Genomic DNA, 21,266 nt, shown 5'->3' with positions numbered 1-21,266 from the left:
CAAAGTTGTCATGTTTATGCGGTTGCCAGAAACTACTTCCTTCTTGTTTATTCAAGGAGTTTCTAGTGACCTCTGAGTTAGCTGGCACACAAAGTAATTACGTTTAATGTACTTGATAGAGGCATACTTACCTCAGTCCTATGCTACAACGATAGTGTATATTATTCCAATGTGCAGAGCCTATAAGGAAAATAGGAACTACACTACAGGTGATTAGCTGCACTATACAAACCCTGATTGGTTGATTGATTGATTGATTTGGAGCACCTCATGACCAAAGAGGGTGAAGTAATTGTTGATATTCTTTCAGAAGCGTTTTGCAGGGCTTTCATTTCCCACTCTAGCAAAAATTGATTAGATGGGTCATACATAAGGCCAGCATTTACCTCTTTTACTCTACCTGTTACCATACCTGTCATCTTTTACGTCTACATGGAGCCACTTGGTGCTCTAGTCACAGTGGAGTCAAGAGGGTGCTCTAGTTACACTGGAGTCAAGCTACCCAGGCTAATGAGGGGTGATACCCCGAAACCGGTCCTAGGATGCTTGATTCCTGCCAGGAAAGTCCTGGTCTGGCAGTTCGGGCTGGACTGTTCACATGGGGAGAAGGGTCAAGAATGATTTGAATATGGCTGGGTCCAAACTGGAATGGCATGGTGAGCAAATACATTATGGATTTAGGCCCAAATATCTCTCCTGGGGGAGAAGGGTCAAGTATGATTTGAATATGGCTGGGTCCAAACTGGAATGGCAAGGTGAGCAAATACATTATGGATTTAGGCCCAAATATCTCTCCTGGGCGTGAATGTTTCCCATTGTTCAGCATTCCATCCATCAATTGTTCTTTTTGCATTTGTCAAATATCACAGCATCAAGATTCATCAATAAGCTGATGATACACAACTCTATTTCCAGGTATCCAACATCTCAAAATCTGATGCACATAAACCAAACCTGGATGTTCAGTGCCTAAATGAAGGTCAACCCAACCATGACAGAATCTTTGTTACTTACCAAGCACAACACACAAGAAACAGTGCAACTCTGTCTCAATTAAAAGAAACTTGAGATCTTCCAACTCCAACTTTTATTAAATGCCAAGTAACTTGGATTTATTCTGGACACTAACCTTGCCTTTAAGGAACACGCTGCCAAAAAACGATGACGGCCTGGTACCAGCTTTGACTTGTATGCTAAGTGAAATTTCCAGAAGGAAAATGTCTTCAGATCAGCTGTACACATCCTCATAATCTCACCTCTGGATAGTGGTTAAGCCCTGCTCTGTGGCTTCGCAGACTCCACATTGGCAACCCTCAAGGGCATTCTACATACAGGAGCATGTTCTTTCCAGGGCCTGTAGAAATAGGATCACATCAGCCCCATCCTGATAAACACTGTTGGCACCCTTTGCCTGTCTGCACCATCTTCAAAACAGCCAACAGCTGCATCATTTACTAAGCCATCATGACCAGCACCCCTGTTTCTCATGCAAACATGTTTACCATCTCTAGTGGTTCTCGGCACACCTGCAGTCAGAACACCATCAGACTGAAGACTAAGGGATCGATTATGATGCCGGTCGGAAAGCATTCCGACCGAATTGGTCTCGGAATGGTTTCTGACGGAATTGGATCCAGGGAGTCTGACCAACCGCTTACTTTGCTTCTGGATACGATTTGGTCAGACTCCCATTGACGTCAAAGGGAGCCTGTGTTCTGACCGAATACGCAGGCTCCCATTGAAGAAAGGGATGGCTGGGTCGTGCACCATGAGGCAGACTCCCCTTGGTACCTGCCACACTGTGCATGGTCTAAAAGGGGGGGTCTGCTTTAGGTTTTGCAACAATGCTGTTAAGTAACCTTTAAGGGAACATTTTACTAGCCTCCAGTCCTGCCATAAATAGTAAGATTTTCCAGGTACTGTAAAGGAAAGTGATTCTATCAAAGACACAAAGGCAAAGATGACCCTGTCCCTATTTATGGCAACATAAATTGTTTGTCTCCTGTAGGATTCATATAAAGGACCTGACAATGGTTATGCTGACATTTTATTTTGATTGGTATGTATACTTAGAATAATGTCTAAATACGAGTCTTAGATTGTGTGTGTTTATATTATTATTAGTTTTCTGTGCGGTTGAAGGCTTGGTAACCAATGATGATAAATTTGCTGGTGGGGTCTAGAAACGTCTGTTGAATTTTCAGAACCAGAATCAGGGAAGAGCGAGGGAGAAATGAAACTATCAAAACTAGCAATAGGATCATCACCTGCCTTAGCACACAGTATGAGGATGTTGGTATTTGGAGATGGTGATGTATGGGTAGTTCTAAGTGTGATTGGTTTGATTTAAACCACTTGGCCTGTAGTTTTGAACAATACTTTTATGGGTCTTGTAGTTGAAGAGTGTATTGCAGTTTTAAGGAGTAAAGAAATATTAAAAGCATAATGTTCGCCTCTATGCCCTTAATAAAATTATAACTTTTCTTCACAATAGCTAAGAAGTTTTACATTCTACCCTGAGGGGTATCTTAAACTACAAGCTAGAATTTCATTATATTCTCTTTTCGATGACACTGAACACAGCTTGCTAACATATTGCATTTTGTGAGGATGGTATACCAGGAGCCACTGTTCAAAATAAACAGTGTAATGAGGTTTATGAGAACCAAAGAAATGTTTGAATGAAGATGACAAACCGTTACTTTTGAGGGGTGGAATAGTGGATTTTGAGGCCCACATACTTACGCATAAGCCACCCCAGAAGGGTGCACCGGTGAAACCTGAAAAACTCCGCAACGCGGTCGAGAAGATGGTGGCACCAAAGAAGAAGCTGCTGATTCCGATCATGATTTGGATGGCCTGTGGCAGAAGAGAGTGAGAGAGTTAGAGGCAGTGGACCCTGAAACATTCTCAGTGTCAGAAACATAATCCTATGAATGGAGAGTGTAGCCTTCATGAACATACTCTTGTAATACTGCAGCACCACACAAAACACTGTTCTATGACTCCAACTCAGTCTTCCACAAGGGACACTAGCCTTATATGCAGAAAAAAAACTGACAGAGAGCCTAATTTATATTTTGGGGGTGAGGCCTTCCCCCGCCAGAGCAATGGAGTGTTTCGCTCCGTCGCCCTTGCGGGAGCTTCTGACTGCCAAATTTAGGAATGTCCATTGACTTGAGGGACATTTCTAACATTTACAGCACAGGATCCACCATCAGAGAGGTAACTTTGACTCATGGCTGAGGTAAACATTATAGAGCAGTGTGGCAAAGCTTTTATTATTTTCAAAAACAAAACTCCTAAGTGGGATTTTTGGTGGGGAAATTAAACAAAACATACCTCCTCACCATAGGAGTCATCTCCCTTGGTGAGGGGGGCATTTTAAAGTTTTTACTGCCCTTTACCACAAGGGTTTGTCTGTCAGTGATGGGCAGTAAGGTACATGTCAGTCCATCTAATTGGGCGGGACGATATACAGCCTATTGTCTGATGCCCCGCACTAGGTTAAGCTATTGGTGGGGTGTAACATGGCAGAGACGCTGTAGCTACATCAAAATTATGCAATTATTTTCAACCATTATGTAGGCTACTCGGTCGTCGTAATGATGGCGTATCCTTACCACCAACATATAACTCAGCCTCAGGAACATATTCCAATCAACCAGCTAAGCAAGAATTGTGTAATGCAAACAGTGGCCAAATGTGCACCCTGTGCACCATGATATTCATTTCAGCAGATCCTACAGTGGTTTGGTAACAGTACTCATGCAACCATTAGTTGACCCAGGGGAATTAAAAGAACATTAAACTAATGCAGCTCATGGCTATGAATACTTGAATATGCTACACAGACTCACAGAGGACAACCTCAGCATGTGTGCATAACCTCAAGATTTCACTTCTTTCTCAGCATTTATGAGACCTTTCATCCAATGGGTGAGGGAAGCAAAAGACTCTTTTGTAATGAGTAGAGTTCAATTTTGGGCTTTGAAGTAATGAGCAGTGTGCCTATTTGTGATATTTTCAAAGAATCTGCGAGGAGCAGGTTCAATGCCACCATACCACAAACCAGAGTTGGTAATTCATCTGGTAATAATTTCACCAATTTGCCACATTTGTAGGAATCTAGAGATTTTACCCTTCAGGCTCCACCAAGCGAGTGGCTCTAAAAGTAGTGCATGAGGTCTCGGTTTTCTATAAACATTTTTTATTCGTTTCTTGAACGTAAACCAGCCTCAAGTTATATATCAGCAACATAGTATGGTACATTATGCTTTGAGATAATTTATAGGGTAACGGACTCATATCAATCTAGTGCCCAAAAGATTTACCAGTATAGCAAAGAGAGTACAATGCAAAGTGATGTTCCCAAAGCTTGAGGATATCCGTGGGAGGCTGAGGGCCAAAACATGTAACTGGATGCAACAGTGAGGCATTGGGGGGAAGGGGAAAGAAAGGGAGAGGCAGAGGGCTGTTCTGAAATAGGTAGATAACATGCACTGGGGCTTCAGGTGCGAGGGGAGGTGTCGTTTTGCACTTTGTGACAGTAGAGGTGGGCATGGTCAGGCATTTATTACCCGTTTCCCCACAGCAGATACAAGAGAGGAACTTCATGAGGAGGGGGTGTCTGGTCAGTGTGCAGGAATCGATCAATCAAGCAATCAGGGTTAGTGAAGCGCAACTACTCACCTGTGAAGGTTTCAAGGCGCTCCGGGGGCAGGCGTGGTGGCCCTGTAGAGTGCTGGGATCGTAACATTAGTTCATCCTAGAGTGGGCTGTGGGGAAGCAGTGGAGACCCCTCGCATCCTCTGTAAGTAGTACCATTGCCTCAGCCTCTGCCCAACCTGCTACTGTGTCTCACCAGTGCTTGGGTGGTGTTGCGCTCTTCCAGTATATAGTTATGTTTCGTTTCTCCAAGGCTAGGGCTAATTCAGTAAAACGGGTCGTCGTCCTGTATTTCTTCTGCATATGTAGATCCCCAGTGCCCCCACTTGCCAGCTCTGATGTGTAGAGTACAAATAAATGCAATTTAGCATAGATTGGGAGCTATGTGATCAATGCTAGATGGCCCAAGTAAGGGGCAGGACAAGATGAAGAGGGGAGAGTAAAGGCTGGAACTGCACTGGAGAGATCTGGGCCTGGAGGGGCTGTGAATATTTTATTAATGTCTCTTTGCAACATGAGATTTGCAAAACCTTTCATTTATGGTGCTCTCAATCACCATTGTGTATCTAATACACGCAACAGGTATTATTTATTTATTTATTTTTTAACATGGAGTGGAGCAAGGAGAAGGGGAGACCCCAGGGGACAGGGACAAAGGAACAGGGCCGGGGATAAGGAAGCAGGAGGGAGGCCCCCAGGTAGAGCGTGGGCAAGCAGAATCCACCAGCTCCTATGATACTGCACCACTGTCCCGCCTACTGTGTTGCGAACCCGAAGGCTCAACATCTTCCATAGCCTTGAGTTGTTCCACTAGGTGCGCCCAGTCCAGCGAAATCGGTCGCTTTCGCAGTCCCCTGTATTCCTCACGGTGTAAAGCCTCCCTTTCTGCAACCGCCCATCTGCCCACTTCTTCACGCCAATTGCCAACTTGCGGCACTAGAGTAGACTTCCAGCATCGTGTTATCATACGTTTTGCCAACATCAGAGCCAACCCTGCAAATCTGCGTAGCAATTTAGCCTTCTTAGGGAGGGGAATAATCCCAAAAGGCAGGCCTCGATTGTGTCCCACGGTGCACGCTCTGTCAACCCCTCCAACCCCCGGACGACCGCTGACCAAAACCACTGCAGCACCCGACAGGACCATATCAGGACCATATCATATGAAGAAAATCAGCATCATGCATCCTACACGCGGCCGTCGTGGGAAACATTTTCCGTATTGTAGCTGGGGCAAGGTATGCACTATGTAGTACAAATAACTGAATCGTTTTTAAACGGCAATTCCGAGACACTCGCCGGGATGTTCTAGCATTTGGGCCCATTCTCTATCTTCCAACCCCCGCCCTAAGGTCACATAGGGGAAGGGTCACAGGTTCCAAGCCCCAGCGCTTATCCTTAGCGCCCTTCACGGCCTCATCTCAGCAGCAGGGGGGTACCACTCCAACTCTCCCAGTCACTCCTCTGATCAGCATGCATCATTCGGCCTGCCAGGATCCGCCGGGGAGCCGCTACCGACCTGTGGCGTAATGTGGTCCTCAACCACTCAGGATTGCGGCTGGGGAGCCTCCCCCAGGATCGGGCACTGCAGCCCCCTCGCACTGCTGCAGCACTCGTCCCCTCAGATGGAAGCAGGGACCTGACGCCTCCCGGTACGCCCGGGCAGAGCCCTACTTGGGGGACACAGCAGGTATGATGCAGTTTGAGCCTAGAGCAGGGGGCTTGCGCGGGCGCCGCCACCAGGCCCAGGCGCCCGCCGCCCCACCAGGCCTCAGGATATGCCGCGGCTCTCGATGCACTGCAGGCCTCAGGAAGGCCAGGAATCGCCGCCGTCGCCAGGGATGCTCCAGGGGGCCCCAGGTGACCAGAAGTCGCCGTCGAGGTAGCCCCGCTGTCTGAGGTTGCCAGCTGCTCCCTGTCTACAGTCTGGCAAGGTAGGGAGGCACGGATAATTTCTCAGATAAAAGTCCCAGGCCCAGAGCTCGTCGCCTATGCGACCACCATCTTGGGCTGCAGACCACGCCCCCGCAACAGGTATTAAATGATTAAATAATGTAGGTATAATGTACATTAGTGTGCAGAATATGAAAACAGGTGTAGACATTTTTGAAACAAGCTCTAATTCTTAAACATGCACATTTAGTTTAGCCCTAATAAAATGCTCTACTCTTGTTCATAGTTTAATAGACATTCATTTAGAAAATGTGTCTAGCACTAGCATCTTGCTTAGAAATTGGCTGACTTCTATCATGTGACATTAGATCATTTACCTTAATACAATGAGATTTGGTGTGTTTTGCTGTGTTTGTTATAATAAGTCATGATGTAGACATTTTATGTATGTTTCAATATAATATATTGCTAGTTTGCCTACGTATTTCTATACAGGCCTTTGTCTTCCTACTGAAACACATGTAGCATTCTTTAACTGAGGAAAGAAGGTTCTCATGAGAACTTTCCCCCATATAGCAGTCACTTGCAACAGTGTTATACTAATATGCCAGTGTAAAAAGTTTACCTTGAGAATCGAAGGAGGAGACACTGGAAGCTTCACGATACCATCGGATGGGAGAATATTATTGGATAAGAAGGATCATCATCTAATAATGTTTGCTATAATATTTCTCAGTTTATATTAATAAGTGTTCCTAACCACACAGCTGCAGCAGATGATCAGACGAGTAGCCGAATGCGATACTTATAGATCTGCATTCTTTGCCATGCAACTCTTCTCCAGGAGAGCTGTATTTCTTCATAGCCAAAAGCTACTGGTAAAGATGACTTACTTCTTTACCTATATATTTCTTCCGATCAGTGCTACTGCAGAGATCATTCCATTATTTACCGTTGCTGTTGCAACTGTGGCGAACTCAGTCGAGTTTCCAGAACAACCCTTCATGGGAAGTTCTATCCTAATCTGATTTTGCTGTTTCCAAAAAGGACTCCATGTAAGGTAGAATATGTCCCTTAGTTAGTTTAGTGATATTTCCTTTATGGAACACTGAGTTTTGATTCTATGCTGTCTCTAATCAATTTCTGTAACTGATTACTCTGAATAAAAATGGCAGAACAAAACTAACTTTTAAAGATCACTAAAGGTGTTGGAACTTTTTCAATCACTCTTTATTGACTGAAAATAATAAAATCGAATTGTCAATGAATGTTAGAAACACGGGTCTCTAGTTGGCAGAGGTAGGTACCTTTGTCCAAATAGGGACACTTGCTTCTAGTCAAGATAAGGAGTATACACACTTTAGATAACCCCTGCTAATCCATGGGTAGCTTGGCATGAGCAGAAAGATTTATCCCAAAGGCAATGTGTAAAGTATTTGTACTCTCAACACACAGTAATACAGTGATAACACCACAAATGGACACCTCACCAGTTCAGAAAAATAAGTATCTTTATTTAAACTCAGCAATGCCAAAATGACAAAAATCCAACATACATGTAATAAGAATATGACTTTAAATTTGTTTCAAACAACTTGCTCCATTGAAAACTAAGGATGCGTGATTTCTCACAAAGTACCTGTAGATGGAACTAAATTCACAAGGCAAGCAGCCTCAGAGATGGGGAGCATTGAGAACCAGAGAGATGCATCAGTTCCTGAGGCCTTAGGAAGATAATCCAGCAGTTCTGCTGCATGCAGAAGAAGTGAAGGGTTAAGTGTGGTCTATAGGGGAAAGTGATTCTTCTCACACATCAGTACTGTGTTGGAACAACAGTCGCAAGAAGAGCGATGCATCGATTTCGTAGTTCTTCAGGTTTCTTTGAGCTCCCAGCAGCAAGCACAACCTCCAGAGGCCCAGAACTGGAACAGGCACCTCCTTGCAGGTACAAAGTATCAGCAGCAGAGTTCAGAGGAGATGGGGGTGAAGTCTTTGTGGCCTTGAGACTTCCGAATAGGAGGCCAACACATACAGGCACTTGGAGATCATCTTCAGCAGCTTCAAAGCAAAGTTCCAGTCTTTGTCTTCTTCTTGGCAGAAACAGCAACAGCATGCCAACTCCACACAGCACACAGCAAAGGGGCAGTACTCCTCCTCACAGCTCTTCAGCTTTTCTCCTTGGCAGAGATTCCTCTTGATTCCAGAAGAAGTATAAAGTTCTGGGGTTTTGGGTCTAAGACTTATACCCCAAAATGTCTTTGTTCGCTTTGTGCAAGGGTCTCTGAGACCAGTCCAAACCAGTTTTGTCCTCATTGGTGCAGTATGACTGCAGGGAGCGGAGGCAGCATTCTTCAAGGGAGACAGGCCCTATTCAGGTGCAAGTAAATCTCCTCCCACTATTCTAAATTTAGCCAGGGTCTATTCAGACCAGCTCTGAGTCATCCAGGAAGGTCAAGGTACACCTCAACGCCGACAGTGGCCGTCTACAGTGAATGCACATCCCCAGCACCTGTCACTCCAAAACCAGACAGTCAATACACAAACAGGCAGAGGCACACAGAATGGTTAAACAAGAAAGTGCCTACTTTCTAAAAGTGTGTGAAGTGGGGGGTTTGGCCCTTACCTACAACCACCTTGGGCCTTAGACACTTGTATACACAAAGTAAAATCAGGTGGTTGTGAGATTTAAACACATCTTTACTTATGCATGAGGTACATTTTACTCAATAATCATGACCTCAAATTAGTTTTAGTAATGATTGAACACAAACGTTTTTTAAACTTTCACATTTGGTGCGATAAAAGAAAGGACAATCCACATTCATCTAGTTAGATATACAGTGAAAAATATTTGAAAAACGTTTGAAATATGAAGAGATTCATCAAAAATACATTGTGATAATGCAAAATTTATACATGAAGTAGGCTAAAATTGCATCTTTACCAATCCAATATTTTACAAGACCAGAGCATTGCATTCACAGTAAGTGCTCTTGGTACTGAAACGTATAAAGGGTCCTGAGGAATCTAATTTGGGCTTCCAATAGTTTCTCTAGACAAATGAATTTTATACGTCCATATTGATACTTGTTGAACTAGGATTCCCTATTGATCCCGGTCTACGCGTTTCTAACCCACACTTTCTTTGGGGGTTCTCTTCAGGACAAAGGTTTGGTGAATTTTTAGGGGGCACAACAAGAGGTTTTGATTCCGACTAGTCCAATGTCGTGGTTTTTACTTTGTAGGGATTTGTACTTGTGCACTAAATCAAAGGAGCAGGACAGGCTTTTCAGGATTTCTCATGTTGTTCTGTGAGTCTCTGTAATTTTTATTTGTTTAGAAGTGGATACTTGATTATCCATGTGGCAGGAGGATGATGTGATCCAGAGGGAGCCCTAACAAGCTTTTGTGAAGGAATCACACTAGGCTCCAGTATCCACTTCTAAACACTATACACATAACAGTTACACTTCCTCCCTACTATAAAGCCCTTTTTATCCCTACCAACTAGGAACAGGAATGAATTAATCGCTCACTAGCTAGGTATTTTTAGCATCACCATCACCACTCCCCCATACACTGCCCTACAAATGTTTTCACAAAAAGTGCTCCTACTTAGTTCCGCAAGTTGCAGCACGCCCCAGACAGTAGCTGTCTGGGATGGCCGCAATGATGAAGCATGTCACCTAGGGACAACCCTTGGTGAGTGAGGGGACTCAAGAAAATTATTTTCTCTTCTTAGATTCGGGGCGTTGTTTCGCACATTTAGCGGAAGCCCTTCCCTTTGGTTAGGTTTCTTGATCTGTCATTTACAGATTTGTTAATAACTTTCTTTTATCGCACCAAATGTGAAAGTTTAAAAAACCTTTGTGTTCAATCATTACTAAAACAAATTTGAGGTCATGATTATTGAGTAAAATGTACATCATGCATAAGTAAAGATGGTCTCGATTCACAGAACTAATCTGAGACAAAATCCTAACTTTACTTAGTTCTGGGAATCGGCCCGATCTCACAATCACCTGATTTTGTTTTGGGTATAGTTTCTAAAAGTGGCATTCTCAAACACACATTTTAAAAACCATTTTTACTAAGTAAGCACTTTTATTGTTTCAAATAATACAAATTGTTTCAAAAAGGCCAATAGTGGTGTATTCTTCCAAAGACCTTTCTTCGATCATCAATAAAACAATGGCATATCATTTCATTTAATACATTTCAAATGATTTCAGAAAACATAAAATAGAGGTCTATAAATACATTTTATATAAGCTCTTACATTAGGTTGAGGCTCGATCTTTACTTGAAAAATTCTTTAAGTTGTTATGCAAATTTCACTAATCTTGCCAGTTCCATGGGGATCTCTAAGTTAAAAGGAAGCTTCACTGCATCCGGGCAAGTACGGGTGCTGTATTTTAAAAACAAGGGTTTTAATAAAGTGCAACGTGCAAAACTCAGCTCGGGGCAGGTACAAACTAAGTGGGCCAGGGACTCCTCGAAACGATGGCAGAGTCTGCAGTAGGTGACCCCCTCTAGGGATTTCCAGTGAGTGTTTATATCTTTTATAGGCACAACCATAAATCTTACCGATAGGATTTGCTTTAATATTGGTTTATTCTATGCTGATTCAAGGTAAGGAGGCCTCAGTTTGTCCTTGTAAGAACTGACTAGAATCCCAGAGTTACTGCTAGAGGACTCTATGGTCCCCATGTCATACTGCTTTGATAATGTTCTTGCTTGTTTCTGTAAGATTGTTTCAAACAGGCCCCGTTGATGGATAAAATAACCCCCTTTAGACAAATCAAGGTGCAGCTCAGAAAGGGCGGTTGATAAAGTGTCTGCCCAAAGGTTTTTACTTTTCTTGAAGATATCTTTTAGTGTTGCTTTCATTGTGTCTGGAGGGGTGGCACATGTTCCTCGATAATAATGGATAACCAAAGCCTAATATTCATAAGATTGTTTACTTAGTCCGAATTCCAGCCATAATAGAACGTTCCTTGCGTAAGCTGGTATCTGGAAAATCCGTTTGAATGCTCGACAGTTAGCAGACTCCATGATGTTGATTAGGGCCCTGGGAAATACAAGTTGCCCGTAGGAGATTGAAGGAATTAGATTGGCTTTTATGACCTTTTGAAAAGGCACAGTTGTCGGGCTACACGTCTTTGAATTGAGTTTGCAGAGGGCGTACGTCATCGCCTTTGCTTTGGATTCTATGGATGCAATGTGTGCTGTCGGCTTGCCATTGCTCATGATCCATACTTCCAGGTAGTTATACTTGGATGTTGTAGACATTTTCAGATTGCCGATTATCCACAGTGATTTAAGTTTATTAGGATATTTTCCAAAGATAACTACTTTTGTTTTACTGCGTTTGCTGTCAATTAATTTTTTTTGCTATATATACTTAGTGCATCCAATGCTTTTTGCAGGCCCGTTTTGGTGTTGTCCATTAAGACCATGTCATCAGCGTATTGCATTAAAAAAAGTCTGGTCATCCCAATTTTGGGTGGTAGCAGGTTGACTTGTGAATTTCTTTTGCCAAGATCTGCAGTATGCTTGTTTCAACCCTTGGTCCATGTGTATCTTCTTTGTGGCTCTGTTCCGGGTGAGTTTGACAGATACCCAAGTACCGGTGTAGAGGGCAATGATGGCGTTCAGCAGCCTGGTTGGTATCCCCCAGTTTTGTAATTTATGCCAAAGTACATTTCTATTGACACAGTTGAAAGCCGCTGTGTAGTTAATAAAGCAGGCAAAGAGGGGGCGCTGTTTTTCCCGGGTATAATGTTCTACCAGGTAGGATAGGGCTAGAATATTATCTAGTGCTGATGCTCCTTTCCTGAAGCCGGATTATTAGATGTCCTCATTAGCATAGTTTTGTAGGTCTTGTAAGAGCAAACTTGCATGTCATGTCATGTCAAAAAGAACTTGTAGAGCGCGTGTACACCGGGGAGGTTTCATGGTGCTAGTTCTGTTGAAATCCAAGTCCCAGAGAGAGGATTAGAAAGCCTTTCGGAAGAGCCAAGTTTTTAAGATATGTCTAAATCCAAGAAGATTGGTGCAGAGACGGATTTCGGAGGGGAGGGAATTCCAGAAAACAGGGGCCAAGGTAGAAAACCTGGCACCACCTGTGCGCTTTAATCTAAAATGAGGGGCATGAAGTTGATTTTTATGCGCTGAACGAAGGTTACGTGTGGGAACATATTTGTGAATCATATTGTTGACAAATTTCGGGCTCTTTCCGTTGAGTGACTTAAAAATAAGGCATCCAGTCTTAAAGGCGCACCGCTGAGCAACCGGAAGCCAATGAAGTTGCTTCAAGAGGGGAGTGATGTGATGATGCCTAGGCTGGTAAGCAATCAGATGCGCAGCCTGGTTTTGTACCATCTGTAGACGTTTTAAAAGATAGAGAGGGATGCCAAAGTATAGTGAATTGGCATAATTGACATGGAACATGACCATGGCGATGATCACCTGAATCCGGGCGGCGTGGGTGAGGAATCTACAGATCTTTTTTATTTTGCGGAGTTGATAAAAACAGGTGGAAATCACTGATCTGATCTGGGTCTTCAGAGTAAGATCCTGACTGATGACCACCCCAAGGCTTTTAACCGAACTAGAGGGGGCGGGGGCTGGCCCAGCTCTTTGGGCCAAAAGTGGGGTCCCCATGGATTTTTTGTGGTGCCACCTGTTAGAACCAGCTCCGTTTTGTCCGGATTAAGTTTCAGATGGTTCTCGTTCATCCAATGACTGATGAACAGCATGGTGAATTGAAAAGCATGAACCGACTCAGAAGGGTTACTGATGGAGAAAATTAGTAGAAAATCATCTGCATAATTAAAAGTGCAGTCTTTGTGCCACTTCAGGGCTTGGACAAGAGGGAGGAGGTAAAGATTGAACAACAAGGGAGAGAGGGAAGAGCCCTGAGGTACTCCACAAGAAATTTTAACTCTAGGGGCAGTAAACTGGGCAGTGCAGACTGCCTGAGAGCGATTTTCCAGAAAGGAGCTGATCCAGCTTAAGGCAGGGCCCGAGATTCCAGCATCCCTCACACGGTCGACCAAGGGAAGGTGGTCGACTGTGTCGAAGGCAGCGGAGAGATCAAGCAGGACAAGGGCCTGTGAGGAGCCACTGTCAACCTCACTACGGAGGGTATCCAATACTGTGAGCATTACCGTCTCGGTCGAATGCGCTGGACGGAAGCCCGCTTGATGAGGATCAAGGAATTCAGATTCCTCCAAGAAGTCAGTAAGACATCCTGTGACATAGGCTTCCAATATCTTGGCCAAATAGGGAAGGAGAGAAATTGGGCAGTAATTAGTCAAAGTTAACGGATCAGATCCCTTTTTTAAGAGAGGAACAACAATAGCCTCTTTAAAAGTTGCAGGGACAATGCCTTAGGATAAAGTTTCTTTTAAGAGATTTAGAGCAGGGCTAGGAAGGGCAGTAAAAAAAGAAGATTAATAAAAGTACGCCCACATATCATGGGAAAATGCAAGAAATTGCTGTGGTTTGAAATGGGAAGGGGGCTAGGGGTCAACTTTTGACTGACCGGGATACTGGACTTGATTTTTTTGATTTTGTCAATAAAAAGAGATTCAGTGCATTGCAAAAAGTTTGAGAGGGGGGGTTTACATGAGGTTTTTTCGGGATTGGATAACTCATTCACAATATGAAAAATCTCTTTTGAGCGATTAGTAGCTGACAGAATTTTGGATGAGAAATGCGCCGCTTTGGCCGTTAAAATAGATCTTTTATAAATTTTCAAGAAATTTAAGTAGGCCTGTTTGTCTTCAGGTTTGTAGTTGCCTCGCCACTTTCTTTCCAATTGTCTTAGGGCTAGTTTTTGGTGTTTCAGCTCAGTGGAGAACCACTTCTGAGCATCATGTCGGCGGGAAGCGTAGATCTTCCTGAAGGGAGCAAACTTGTCGCTGGCAGCCAAAAGCCAGCTAGTAAGCTGCTCATCAGCCAAGTCAAGTGAGGAGTTGCCCGGAGGAGTGGAATTTGTGAGTGAATCAAAAAATTAAGATTTCTCGATCTTGTTCCAGTTCCTACGAGTGCACCCAACTAAACTAGAGTTTTTATTCACGAAGTTATCTTGAACAGTGAAGTGAAGTATATGGTGATCAGACCAGGTACACGGTGAAACTGAAACGGGAGACATAGTCATATTGACAGTCCAGACCTGGTCAAGAATGTGTCCCTTGATATATGTGGCTGTGGATACCTGTTGGGTGAGGTTAAGTCCTGAGAGTAGCTCGGTCTGCTCAGCCGATTGGGGGCCGCCAAGGATATCGTTGGCCCAGTAGTTGACATCGACAATCAGCAGAACCTTCCCATAGTTGGTTACCAAGTGAGCTATCTGTTCACCCAAGGAGTGGGGAAAAAGAGGCATCCTTTGTGGAGGTCTATAGAGCAGGACGCATTCTAAGGGGGGAGTGCCAGATTCAAACTCGAATTTTATCACCAGGTTGTCCACTAGGGGTAGGTCAAGCGGTGTTAAAGCCGGGGGGCGTGGCTTGGCCGTGAAGCGGAATGACTGCCTGAAACCGCAGCTCCGCCGATCGAGCTCATTAATCCGATAAAATATCCGACTACCGGGTGCTGGACTCGGTCCACCTGACCTCCTAGCACACTACTTGTTGCCTGGGACTGCCTGACGCCGCTCCTGGAGCTGGAGCTTGAACCGCTGCGGAGAACTGGACGGAGAGCGGGCTGCGGCGGTGCGGCCTGGCGCGCCTGTGAGGTCCGGGGACTCGCGTAGCACTGAACGCGGAAGGGAGCGGCGCTGTTCGGGGCCGGGTTGCGGCTTCGCCTGGCTCATTTGGAGTACCTGAGACCCCGGCTTGGACGGTGCCAGGGGGCGCTGACGGAGGATCGGGCGCTGTCGGCGACTGCTGCCGGGCTGAGGCCGGGGGCCGGAGGTCTCGGCGTGCCTTGGCGACCGACGCTGCGGGGGACCCTGCCGGCCGGTGAGTGCGGAGCGTGCGCCTACAGTGGTGGCGTGCCGGAGGACGGGTCTCCCGGTTCCCCCTCCTGGATCGCCTGTGGCCTTATCCCCGAGCGGGAAGTGCGTGCCCTGCCGGTCGCTGAATCGGGCTGGGCCTGGCCGTAACAGAGGAGGGCGGCCATTTTGAACGGAGTGCCGTCGGAGATCCGGCCTTGCTGGCAGGCCCCGCAGTGAACGGTGCCGGTTGGTGAGCGGCGCGGCGGCGGACGCCTCGGCTGATGCCCTCGAAGTAAGGTTCATTGAAGGACAGTGCCCGCTCTCCTGGGAGCCTCCTGGCATACTGTTGGATCCCTTGCTGAGGAGACGGTCGCCGGGGCGCTGGGGAGCTGGCCGGCTCGGTAGGGAGAACTCGTGGAAGTGCTGCTGCCTCGTGGAGCCGCGCCGCCTTCGCCCATCCCTGGAGTGACTGGGGGCCTTCTTGAAGCCGCTGGTGGGCGCTTGCACTGGGCACCCGTTGGATTGGGCCTGCACTGCCTAACTGACATTGGGTCTCTGCCACCTTGGCTGGCGACTGTGCTGGGTCGAGGCGATGGGCAAGCCTGACACGAGACAGCCGAGGCTCACCTTTGATAAGACCAGACAAAAACAGACGGAACAGGACCAGAGGGACACGGACGCTACGGTGGCTGAACCAGGCGGCTCCCGTGATACGGACATCAAATCGATGTTTCAGGAACTGAAGGTGAGCCTGCAGGGAATAGACACTAAAATGGATGCCTTGGCGGCACGCATGGACATCATCACGGCTCGGATGGATAAGCAGGAAAGTCGAGCTGAGGCGTTGGAATCGAGAGTGTCTGATATCGAGGAAAGCCACACTGACCTCGTTAAACGTATGCGTGGCATGGACAAGGTCCTGGAGCTGATTCAGCGGAAAAACGAGGACTTGGAAGCCAGATCGAGGCGCAACAACGTTCGCATAACGGGGGTGGCCGAATCCACAGATATCACGAACATGGCGACCTATGTGGAGCAGATGCTAAAAGATTTATTTGCTGCATGGCTGTCGCAGATGTTCCTCGTAGAGCGGGCGCATAGGACATTGGGGCAGAGGCCTGCGCCGGGGGCACCGCCGCGGCCCATCATTGCGAGGATCCTAAACTTCAGGGATCGCGACACGATCCTACGCATAGCGAGAGAAATGCAAGACGTACAATACAAAGGCAACCATGTCGCCATATACCCGGACTTCACCGTGCAGGTCCAGGCTGCACGCAGAGAATTTATGCCAGCGAAAAAAGTTTTTCAACAAACAGGCACAAAATATTCCCTAATCTACCCCGTGAAGCTGAGGGTGCACGGCCCAGGGAAGCCGACCTTTTTTCTGGACGCAAAAGCCGCCCTGCAGTATGCTAAGCAACTGGTCAAGGATCATAAGTCTACACCACATGCTGAGGTTCCGGACCAGAGAGACAATCTGAGTGACGTTGAGTGACTGCAGGGGTGCGGACTTAACACTGCACTGGGGGGGTAAGTCCCGGCTGTGCCGTGGCAGCTGGCCTCCTGATAATTTAGCTCGGTGACTGCTCTTGGCTGCGGGGTCGTTGAAATGTGCTAGTGCTGGGGGGCGGGGGGGCATTGAGCTGAAGTGCTGGGCCGGCGCTCGATCACCCTGTCAAAAGTACGGGGTTGACTGTTGGCTGACCTGCGTTCCCCAAGGGATGATTCCCGATACCTGGCTCTTGACACTGGGGGGGGTTAACGGCGTTGGTGGGGGGGGGGTGGTGTGGGGGGCGAATGCACAACCTGATTGGGGGGTTGGAGCGGGTGGGGCAGCTGTTTTGAGTTTGGGGGGTTTTGTTGTTGACTGTTTGGCTGCGGTCTGGATGTTGGATGGTGTGGGCCTCTGCGAGAGGGTGCGATTGGTACTCTTTGACTTACTCAACCGCCTGGGGCAGTGTGCACAGCGGCGCGGCGCTTTATCAGAACAGGGACACGCTAGACCTGCAGGACACGTAGCGAGATGCATGAATGGATGGGAGCGAGAGGTTTGGGGGCCGGCTGGCGCACTGCCAGAACAGGGACTGCTGTTACTTCTACCGCCATGAAGCAAATTAAATGTCTCACCTGGAATGTGCGTGGTATGAACAACAGGCGTAAAGTCAGGCTGGTGCAGGCGTATCTACTCAGACAAGAAATTGATATTTGCCTCCTGCAGGAGACACACTTGACCGATAGGACTGTGCATATGCTCCGTCATGGCAGATGGGGGGAGATAGCGCATTCTGCCTACTCCACTTACTCCAGAGGAGTGGCGGTGTTGATCAGGAAGGGTCTGCAATGGAAGACACATGAAGTGCTAAAAGACCCCGAAGGGCGATACCTCATGGTAGTGGGCACGCTGTGTGGGATGAGAGTGGTGGTAGTGAATGTATATGGCCCGAATGAAGATAGGCCGAGCTTCTTCCATGATCTGTGGCACAGGGTGCAGGCTTGCGGCCCGGCAGCGATTTTGTGGGGGGGTGATTACAATGTTGTTCTTTCAAACGATTTGGATAGGCAGGGCACGGCTAGATCACACCACACCAGGGCATCGGAGGCATTGGGCGACATCATACTGGACGCAGAATTAGTGGACTCCTGGAGGAGACTACATCCCGGGGTTCGCGCTGGCACCTGCATCACTGTCCATCGAGCGGCGTGGTCTAGGCTAGACTGCTGGTTGCTCTCAAGGGACCTACACACTATGGTACTAGGGGTGGAACATTTGCCGAGGTCACTGTCTGATCATGCACCGGTCTGTCTGACGCTGTCAACTCCGGCACACTACGTTCAGCCGTTTAGCTGGAGATTCCCCTCCAGGGCGCTTCGTGACCCAGTCTTTCAACAGGCTTTGCGCGAGAAGTTAGAGGAATATTTTGAACTGAATGAGGGCACAGTTGAATCGCCGGGCACGCTCTGGGAGGCTTGTAAGGCGGTGACTAGGGGACACTGTATGTCACTGAAAACGGGTGTATTGCGGTCCATACGGGACTTGCTGTGCAAACTGGAATCTGAGCTTGCTGACCTCGAATCGGCTTTGTTGGTGGTGCCTACGGACAGCGTGCGAGCGGAATTTAGGGCGACCCTAACTAAATATCAACAGGAGGCGGACAGAGAAGTGGCATACTTATCTAAAGACAGTCAGGCCAGACGTTACGGAGAGGGAGACCGCGCCGGTCGCACGCTGGCGGCCATGCTGAGAGCACCCAGAGGGGCAGAGTATATTCTGGAACTTAGAACTTCGGAGGGTGGGGTTGCCAGGGAGCCGCAAGACATACTGCAAACCATGACTGACTATTATCGTGACCTTTACACCACTAGAGTGACGCCGGATGATCAGGTGTTAACTGACTAGCTGGACACCATAGCCTTAGCCTGGTTTAACGACAGAGCCCGTCAGTACATGGACTTACCGTTCACGAAAGATGACATACGTGCTGTGATAGCGAGTATGCCCCTTAGCAGGGCACCGGGCCCCAATGGGCTGACGGCGGCTTTCTATAAGGAATACACGGACATCCTGGTCCCCGTCCTTCACAGGGTGTACGAGGAGGCCGTTGAGACGGGTGTCCTCCCTCCGTCGTTGCAGGAAGCTATGATAATTACACTGCTCAAACCAGGGAAGGACCCTGCCCACCCCGACTCCTACCGCCCGCTTTCATTAATCAATCTCGACGCCAAAATATATGCCAAGTTGCTGGCGGACCGACTAAAGTACATGATGCCGCAGATAGCTCTCTCGGACCAGTCGGGATTTGTGATGGGTAGATCTACGTCACATAATCTGCGAGTGCTGTTTGGGCTCCTCCACTACTTATACCCCAAGGTGCAGGCCGCGGCTGCCCTGCTGGATGCGACCAAGGCTTTCGACTCGCTGGAGTGGAAATTCTTGACCAGGCTCTTTACCCGCATGGGATTCAGCCCGCTCTTTGCCAGGAGCATTGGCGTACTCTACAACGGGCCGTCGGCCCGGGTGAGGGTAAATGGGCATATGTCAGATCCAATTCCCATAACCAGAGGGACGCGGCAGGGGTGTCCACTGTCACCGTTGCTATTTGCCATCGCGACGGAACCACTGGCAGCCCGCATGCGACAGCACCATGCACAGCGAGGCGTTGGATTCACGACGTGCGGGCTGCTCATTTCCATGTACGCCGATGACATCACCATCTATATGGTGGACCCATCCCAAAACTTTGACCCGCTGATGCGGGAAATGGTGAGCTATAGCGGCCTCACTGGTATAGATATTAACTGGTCTAAATCGGTAATGTTGCCACTGACGGACGCCACAACCGCGTGCCACACTGAATTCCCAATAGACGGGGTCACAGACGAGGTCAAATACCTGGGTATACACATAAGCCGCTCTATCCAAGAACTGTGGCTGGCGAACTTTGGTGTGGCTATGGAGTGGTTCGAGGGTAAAGTGAAGCGGTGGAAAACGCTGCCATTGTCCTTGACGGGCCGCATCGCGATACTCAAAACGGTTGTAGTGCCCAAATTCCTCTACCTGTTTGTTAACATCCCCCTTCCGATGACTAAGGCGTTCTTCGGCCGGCTGCGTTCTGCTATGATAGAGCTGGTTTGGGCTGGCAGGCAGCCCAGAGTGGCATGGAACCTCCTCACCCTCCCTTTCCGCCAGGGGGGCCTGGCTGCCCCGGACATAGAGCTGTATGCATACAGCGCTCAGGCTCAATATTTACACTTTTGGCATCATCCGATTCCCTATCAACCCCACGTCGCCATAGAAACGGATGTGGCGGCGCCATGCCCTCTCAGGACGGCGGCATACCAGCGATATCGAAGGTCCCAGGACGACATTAATACAGTGGAGATGGTGCGTTGGGCCTGGTCGAACATTGCGAAACGTGCGGGCGTCACTGAGCTCTATGCCCCGAGTATGCCGTTGGAGGGCAACCCATTGCTAGGACCGCTCACTGATGCGGCGGTGGCACGGCGGGCTAGTAGCTGTGGCCTGAAACTAGCGGGCGACCTCTACCCTGACGACACGTTCCTCAGTGTGCAGGACATGGCCGTGGCACCGGACCCGTCGGCTTCTGAACTTCTCCTATATTATCAGCTGAGGGCGGCGTGTAGGCATAGGTATCCTACGTTTCCGAAGGCTCCACCGTCGGTGGCAGCGCTAGAGGACATACTATCAAATAGATCCCCGCGCAAGCTGATAACGCGTATATATAGAGCTACGCAAAGTGCTTCGCCTGTGGCCCATGCAGACTCACGGTCCCTGTGGGAATTGGAGGCGAGTATTCAGATTACAGAGAAGCAGTGGGAGTTCTGCTGCACCCAGCTTGAAAACTTGTCGCCTAACTATAGATTGAGACTTATTCACTTTAACTTCCTTCACAGGACGTATCGAACGCCCGTGCAACTCTTTAAAATGGGATTACAGGTGGATGCGAATTGCTGGCGATGTGGCGAATGGGAGGCCACATTCTACCACTTAGTTTGGGTGTGCGGTCCGATTTATGGGTTTTGGGAGGTAGTCTTTGCCGCCATAGGGAAGATGGTGGGTCTGACCATCGCGCCGGACCCTCTTGTAGCCCTTCTGGGTTTTGTGCTGAGCGTGCCATGTGCCTCGCGCAAGCTGGTTGCCCTTCTCCTACTGCTTGCTAAGCGCCAAATAGCGTTGCATTGGAAGAAAAAGTCACCGCCGAGGGTCTCGGGATGGGTGGCGTCGGCAACTTACTGCAAGGAG

The 21,266-nt window shown here is 47.7% G+C and overlaps 1 protein-coding gene across 1 annotated transcript in view; it reads right to left on the bottom strand.

The window, feature by feature from the left end:
- Positions 1-21,266, bottom strand: part of LOC146839615 (membrane-spanning 4-domains subfamily A member 4D-like) — a 293,092-nt gene that overhangs the window by 215,923 nt on the left and 55,903 nt on the right. The window contains exon 3 of the mRNA XM_085651694.1: positions 2,746-2,859. Coding sequence (XP_085507820.1) covers positions 2,746-2,859 — 114 coding nt within the window. The remainder of the gene's footprint in view (positions 1-2,745; positions 2,860-21,266) is intronic.

The sequence above is a fragment of the Triturus cristatus genome, chromosome 4_1 (assembly GCF_964204655.1).
Source record: "Triturus cristatus chromosome 4_1, aTriCri1.1, whole genome shotgun sequence".
In the NCBI taxonomy this organism is placed as follows: domain Eukaryota; kingdom Metazoa; phylum Chordata; class Amphibia; order Caudata; family Salamandridae; genus Triturus; species Triturus cristatus.
Note: the sequence above shows the minus strand (reverse complement) of the source record. Positions and strands in the feature narration are given on the sequence as shown.